Source organism: Alosa sapidissima, chromosome 21 (genome assembly GCF_018492685.1).
Source record: "Alosa sapidissima isolate fAloSap1 chromosome 21, fAloSap1.pri, whole genome shotgun sequence".
Classification (NCBI taxonomy): domain Eukaryota; kingdom Metazoa; phylum Chordata; class Actinopteri; order Clupeiformes; family Clupeidae; genus Alosa; species Alosa sapidissima.
The window spans coordinates 6,037,817-6,045,316 of NC_055977.1; the positions used below are offsets into that span (position 1 = coordinate 6,037,817).

At 42.9% G+C, this 7,500-nt stretch overlaps 1 protein-coding gene across 5 annotated transcripts in view; it reads left to right on the forward strand.

The window, feature by feature from the left end:
* col16a1 (collagen, type XVI, alpha 1) overlaps nt 1–7,500 on the forward strand; it is a 125,799-nt gene that overhangs the window by 110,779 nt on the left and 7,520 nt on the right. For all 5 annotated transcript variants that reach the window (XM_042077547.1, XM_042077550.1, XM_042077549.1 and 2 more), the window contains 9 exons: nt 1–14; nt 745–789; nt 1,092–1,145; nt 1,421–1,474; nt 1,695–1,745; nt 2,247–2,336; nt 2,535–2,570; nt 3,144–3,188; nt 6,049–6,249. The exon at nt 1–14 is cut by the window's left edge and continues 31 nt beyond it. In XM_042077547.1, the coding sequence (XP_041933481.1) occupies nt 1–14; nt 745–789; nt 1,092–1,145; nt 1,421–1,474; nt 1,695–1,745; nt 2,247–2,336; nt 2,535–2,570; nt 3,144–3,188; nt 6,049–6,249 (590 nt within the window). The remainder of the gene's footprint in view (nt 15–744; nt 790–1,091; nt 1,146–1,420; nt 1,475–1,694; nt 1,746–2,246; nt 2,337–2,534; nt 2,571–3,143; nt 3,189–6,048; nt 6,250–7,500) is intronic.

Genomic DNA, 7,500 nt, shown 5'->3' on the forward strand with positions numbered 1-7,500 from the left:
CCAGAGGAATTCCGGTATGAGCTTCACCCCCCACCCCCCACACACACACACACACACACACACACACATCACCCCCCTCCCCGGTTACTTTCCAATGCAACATTAACCACGTTTACATGGAAACTTAATCCGATTAGAAACGGAAAAACGTCTCAGTCGGAATAAAAATTCTCATAAACACCTCGATCGGAATAAATAGTTTAATCAGAATGACAAAAAAAGAAAACTGTCCATGTAAACGTGGCTAGTGTCAACGGCAGCGCCATCATCTGAATGTATTCCCATCCCACAGCCACACAATTATCAGTCATCACAATGTGAACTGGCCGTAATGCAGCCACGGCAGGTGGCCATGACGGGCTTAGAAACACACATTGGATGTGTTCTCAAAATAGATTCTGTTCTTCTCTCTGTGGCGCTTATGTGTTGAAACACACACCGGATGCTTCATTAAGCAGAGTAAATAGCGTTCTCCTCTCCATGACCGTGGGTGTGTGTTGTGTGTGTGTCAGGACATGTTGAGGCTAAGACATCTGTTTGATTTGAATCAGTTTGAAGTTAAATTGCTTTTGCCTGTTCTTGCACATCCTACCACACTGCTGTGTGAAGATGTCCTGCCTGCTTGGCCGCTGGTTGCGAGTAGTCGTCCAGGGAACTGTGATGCTAAATTGTCCCCTCCTGCTCCACTGCCCCTTATATCAGTGTGTGGCCTTCATCTGACATGTTCTCTCCTCTATCCTGCAGGGTTTCAAAGGCATCAAAGGTCATCAGGGATTCCCTGGACCAAAGGTATGCAGAGCTTTTAAACCGTGACAAACCACTTCCTCAGTCACGCAACCTGTTGAGGAGTGAATTATTTTACTGGTTCCTTCTAGAATTCTATGCAAAGATCTATAGTTTCAGTGTTCTTTATACAGTTTATGGGGAAAATCTCTGAGGGTAATGTCGCATCATAATGCAGAACTCTCGGTTTGCGAACATTCTAATCACATATTTGTGACAGGTTAAAAATGAGGTGTTGTAAGAATGTTATCAGAATGTCCTGTGATGGTTAGTGACTTCATTGTTGTGTCCTTGTGTTCCTCTGATAGGGAGACTGTGGCCCGCAGGGTCCTCCTGGAATGGCAGGCAAACCGGGCATGGAGGTCAGCAGACTCGTTACTCAGATCTATACTTTACTTTTCACTAAACCCTACCCTTTACTAATATCCATACATTGCTTTACTCTTTAATCAGATCTATACATTACTTTACTCTTTAATCAGATTCATACAGATAATGATGGAAAGGATGATTTAAAGATCATTGTTTACACTTCCTTTCTCTCTCTCTCTCCCTCCCTCTCTCTCTCTCTCTCTCTCTCTCTCTCTCTCTCTCTCTCTCTCTTTCTCTTTCTCTCTCTCTCTCTCTCTCTGTGTAGGGTGATCCTGGCACACCAGGGCCACAAGGTCCCCCAGGTGCTCCCGGACATCTTGTAAGAACAGTGACCATTTAAAGACGAATGTTTCTGTGTATGCTACGCAGGGGATGCTTATGTATATGCTGTAGAGGGAATGTTTCTGTGTATGCTACACAGGGGAGGCTTATGTATATGCTGTAGAGGAAATGTTTATGTGCATGTTATAGAGGGGATGCTTATGTATGCTGTAGAGTGCTGATTCTATTGAATGAGTCCACTTGTCGTCATCTTTTAGGGGGCCACCGGACCTGCAGGACCTCCCGGACCCATTGGCCTAGCCGGAGTGGTGAGATTTACCAATCATAGCATCACGCCCATTTCTCATATCACAACCACACTAACACCCATTTCTCATATCACAACTACACTAACACCCATTTCTCATATCACAACTACACTAACACCCATTTCTCATAGCATCACAACCACACTAACACCCATTTCTCATAGGATCACACCCACTAACACCCATTTAAGTGTAAGACGGAGAATTTCATAAGATTTGTATAGAAAATAGCTGCCGTTGGCACAAAAACACAATTGGTGGACACAGGCCCTAATACAGAGAATGTAAATGTTAGACAGAGAATAGTACGTTGCTGCAAAACACCTGATACTTAAATGTTCAAATTTTGTGAAGAACTATTTGTCCTATTGCAGCAAAAGCCGCAAGATTGAAAAATAAAATTGAATATATATTGTATTAAGCTTATTTTCTTGTTTTGACAAGTAGCTGTCTGTCTGTCTATCTGTCTCTCTGTGCATGTATGTCTGTCTGACCCCCCAGGGTGTGAAGGGGGATAAGGGGGAGCAGGGAGACAGAGGCCTGGGAGGACTACCTGGACCACCAGGAGCGCCCGGACACCCAGGAATGATGGTGTGTTCCCATAATGCATCTCTCCACAACATCCAACACACAAACAGTACACAGCCAAGCCCAGTGTAAAGCAAGATACTGTAGGTTGGGTGTGTGCGTGGACATTTGTGTGTGTGTGTGTGTGTGTGTGTGTGTGTGTGTGTGTGTTGTTTGCGTTTTGCCTCACTGACTGCTTTATTTTGCCTTCTGTTTGGCCAGGGAGAATCAGGAAGTGATGGTTCCCCGGGAAAAGACGTGAGTTAAATCATCTAAATTGTGTGCCAAGTGTCTTACTTCCTCATTTACTGCAGCTGCTATTGAACACTCTAATCAACTCTCTCATTCATATGCATATGATTTATTTCGTGTTCAGATGTTTTTTGTTTAACCTTTTAAAGGTAATGATTTCTGTTTTGAGTGTGATTTGTGTTTATATTACCACCCGCACTCGTGTAATAAATGGAAAGTTAATTAGCATAAACATCTAATTGTTATGGATTTTCATGAATAATTTTTGTGCATTCCAGTTAATATCAGTTAACTGCAACTGGGTTGTTTTTATTTGATTATATATTTTCTACTGAATCAAACAGTCCAACTATGGATTGATTGATTTTACCTAGAATGTACTATGATGTAGTTACTATATGTACTATACAAAAACAGTGATATAGATGTTGACAGATTAACCGTTGGAAATGGATGAGACTGTGTCAAAAATGATTATAAATAAATAAATAATAATAATTATAATAATAATAATAATATTAATAAAAGTAATACAAATTGTCAAAAAGTAATCCTTTTTATAACCTCTTAAACTCTTAGGGAATCCCAGGCTTGCCCGGAAACAATGGAGAACCAGGACAAAAGGTAGGAAATAGAGTATAAAAGGCTTTTTTGTTCAAATGCCCCCATTTTGTTCAAATGAATTGAGTATGCACAGGTTTAGTAAAGCATCCATTTGTGTGTCTGTAGTGAGACTATAGTTATAGTTAGTGTGTATATAGTTATACTATGTTGCATAAATAAATGACCCCAGCAACAACAAGGAATTACAATACTACAGTTTGAGGAAGAATAACAATTGACAGACTGGAATGGCCTGTTTTCACGTGACAGTATAGATGAGAAGTGTACATTGTTTTTAATAGTATTAGAGATGTGAAAAATACATTTCTGAAGAAGAGTGTAAATGGGTGCAAGAAATGTAATTTATCTCAGCAGCAAATTTCAACAAAACGCCGATGAAGGAAGGGGCTTGCTTGCTAACCCCAGTGAAATGCTGTTGAAGTCAGCTCTGTTGGTGATGTTTTTTTACCCACAAATGTTGCTATGTTGGCGATTTTGTTTTTTGATGGTATTAAGACTTGGATATTTCTGGAATCTCTGAAAGATTTTTGCTCATTGAAAAAGGAAGAGTTTCTGTTTTTCTCTACGTAAACATAGCTATATTGACTTGTTTTTGTAACCTAGGAGCCCAAAATGAAAGGATCTTTTCATGTTTAAAAGCATAGCGTCCCTCAGCATCCTCCTAAGGATATCCCAAGGAAACCTCCCAGCGAGCGAGCGAATCTCTCTCAATCATGAGCCGCCACTGTTTATGTTTGTGTGCCTCAGTAATCTATAAACCTCTCCTCGCTTGGTTGCCTTCAAACACACACACACACACACACATGTACACACACAGACACACACACACACACACACACACACATATACACACACACACACACACCTGTGTGGATGTGAGCTGCTATTAGCTTCCAGTGCTATCATCCTTGCATGAACCCAGCCATCCTCAGGATGATGCTATTATGGCCAAGAGAGCTGTGTGTTATTGGACTATCTATCACACTGACAGCACGCCGTTGTCAGGTCTTTCACAGTTTAAAGTATGTATTAGATAAGGCTGCACCAAGCCATTTAGGCAGTCCTGGGAAGGAGGCCGCGGTCTTTAAATGTCCGCAGTGCCCAATAAGGCTATTTATTTATGATAAATGGCCCCTCTCCAGCTAAAGCACTGTGTGCGTCATGTTGACTTCTTACTCCTGGGCCTTGGATTTCAGCGCGGCAGTGAGAGACTACAGCATCTTTTTGCTGTGTGAAGGAATTCTCTAATGCAGAACTTATTTAAAGGCCACCTGTGCCCAGATTTTGACTTCTAGCTGAGATGTTTTTAACTAGATGTCACCAGAAATAGGTTTTAGTTCTGTTGAGGCAATGTCCTGGTCTGGTATTACTGGAGAAACTCATACACAACTTTATTTCTAATGCTGAGTAAACAACATATACTGTACACGCTTGCCGTCCTCAAACTGTATGTTTGACTGGTCTCGCCTCAAGTGATATAGTGATTCCTAGAGACTCCCATACACACCTTTATTTTACCATAGGATTAAGTAAGGGATAATGTATAGAACGCCGGTCATTATAGACCTCTCCAGAATAAGTCCCGCCTCCTAACTTCCGTATCCATCCAACTTCCTGGCGTCGATTGTCTATGGGAAATAACATGGCGTTTTGAAAGATCGTACTGTACCTGTCAAACTCTGTAGGTGACAAAGTAGAAAAAGCTGCTGGGCAGATTGGCCTACACACTTCTGCCATCTAGTTTCCACTGGATTTTTTGATTTTCGGTGCCGTTTAAGTAGTATAGTCTATAGTATACTACTTATACTACTTCCAAAAAATCCAGTGGAAACTAGATGGCAGAAGTGTGTAGGCCAATCTGCCCACCAGCTTTTTCTACTTCGCTACCTACAGATGTTTTACCGGTATGATATTTCGAAACGCCATGTTATTTCCCATAGACAATCGACGCCAGGAAGTTGGATGGATACGGAAGTTACGGAGGCGGGACTTATTCTGGAGAGGTCTATTGGGAAAATAAGTCCCGACAAGGTCATTATTTCAGAGGTCCTTAGACGAAAATAAGGACCCGTAGAACTTTGGGAAATCCCATTCAAGTCAATGGAACGTTCCACTTGCATTGTGAAGTGCCGTATGGACCATTTCAAGAGGGTTCCATTATCAGCATCATAGTTGGCCCCACAAGACTTCCGTTTTAACATTCCATATGTTATCTTAATGTAGAGGAAGTAGATTGGGGCCCAAATAGAACGTTCAAGCATTGTTTTTGTTTTTGTTGTTGAAAGGGTCTATAGTAATTACCAATATGGTCATGCAACTAGACTCCCCAAAAAGATCATCAAACTGCGACAGTTGATTCAACTGTCTGCTGCCAGCGTTCTCACTAGTAGTAAAAGAATGGGAACAGATCGCCCCGCCACACTCACTACCAGCATGGCGCTGAATAGACATTAGGGAGCTATTGCGTATTTATAAATCATGTCATGGAACAGGCATCAGTATATCTTTCTGATGTGTTGCAGTGTTGTGGCCCAAGCAGTAATCTTAGATCAGCAGGAAGGAGTCAGGTAGCCTTTCCCAAGATAATGACTAGACAGGGAGAAGCAGTGTTTGGCAATTATCCTTGTCTCATTTGTAAAGCAGTATGACGTGGCGCGTTTCCCAAAATCATAGTTGCTAACATGTTAGCAACTTAGTTGGTTGGCAATGAGAAATTGCATTGCAACCAGCAAAGTTGCTAACTTAGTTAGCTAACTTAGTTAGCAACTATGGTTTTGGGAAACGCGCCCCAGTATGACAAATAAAGAACTTGACCTTGACCGTGACCGTGACCTTGACCTCTTCCTCTGTGTGTTTCCAGGGTGAGGCAGGGGCCTCGGGCCAGCGGGGGTCCCCAGGAGAGCGCGGGCCCCCAGGACCCCCCGGAGGAGGCGGCGGCGGCTACGGCTCCAAGAAGAGCGGGGACGTGATGGGACCCATGGGACCGCGCGGCGAGAGGGGGTCGCCGGGGCAACCAGGGCCACCAGGAACCGCTGGACATCCCGGCCAACCAGGCAATGACGTGAGTGCGCACAGGAGGACAGTAGGGGTGGCCTGGTCACTTCATACAGGCAGGCTACACTGGGCATGTACTGTAACTGTTCCTTTCACGGAGCGTCTGATGCAACAATTAGCTTCCACGGTAATCAATGGAACTGCTGGCTACAACAAATGTGATAGCGGCATGGAAATTCGAAAAATGAGTCTAGTCTTCTAAAACTATTTTTACACTCCATGAACGGAGAGCTTTAGTTGCGGTCGCGGTGTAACCTGGGCCTTTGCCGGGTTAGATTAAGAGTTTGAGTTAAACAATGAACACAACGTAAACCCTCTAGAGGCTAGGAAAAATACATGATGTTCTATGCAACAATAATATGAATATAGTTATGAGGTGTACAGGCAGGAGCTGATTCAGAAGGTTTAGTCTGAGGACTGTCCTCTTCTTTTTTCCAGTATGTTTCCCTCTTGAGACACTTTTGAATTTGCATCACGGTCATTAGAAGAGGTGGTCGGGCAAGCCACACACAATGGGTGCATTTGTATATTGCCACTCCGAGCACACTTAACCGTTCGTAAATTTGGAATTATTGCATGTTTATTAAGAGCGTCACTCAATCGGAGCAAGTTTCCAAGTTCCACTTTCATCTGGATAATATTATCCTATCCTATCATAAGGAAGTGATCCTGACCCACCCAGGGAAGGTGTGAGTGGACAGCCTGTTCCTCTCCTGGCAGAGCCTATGGAGGGTCAGCAGACTGATTAAGTAATTGACTGAATCATTTAAGCACTTAACTGCCTCACTGGTTAGTTAGTCAATTTATTGATGTGACCACTAAACCGTTCAGTGCTCGAAAGGTCACTGGGAAAACCGCTAATCTACTCCAGACAGGGTTGGCAGTCGGACAAAAGCAATAGCCATGATTTACTGTACGAGGGGGATATCTATGATAGTTCTGCTGTAGTAAAGCACGCTTTACAATTCTTGATGTAATAAAGGCAGGTCAGACTCAGAGTCGGAGAACAGTGGCTTCACTTCGGGAAATCGGAGGGCAAATCCAATAGTAAAAATCCAGGTACGATATCCAAGTCAAAACACAGATGTAAGCAAACAATTCCAAAGCACAAATCCCAAAATCAAAGTCGGAGCATGGAACAAGGTCGAGAATCAGTTAGCGTAGTTCAACAGTAAATCTCTACAACACGGCTTAGTCTGCTCAAAAGATCACGATAGCACGGGGGAAACAGTCTTATCAAAGCCAGCGGTTAATTAGT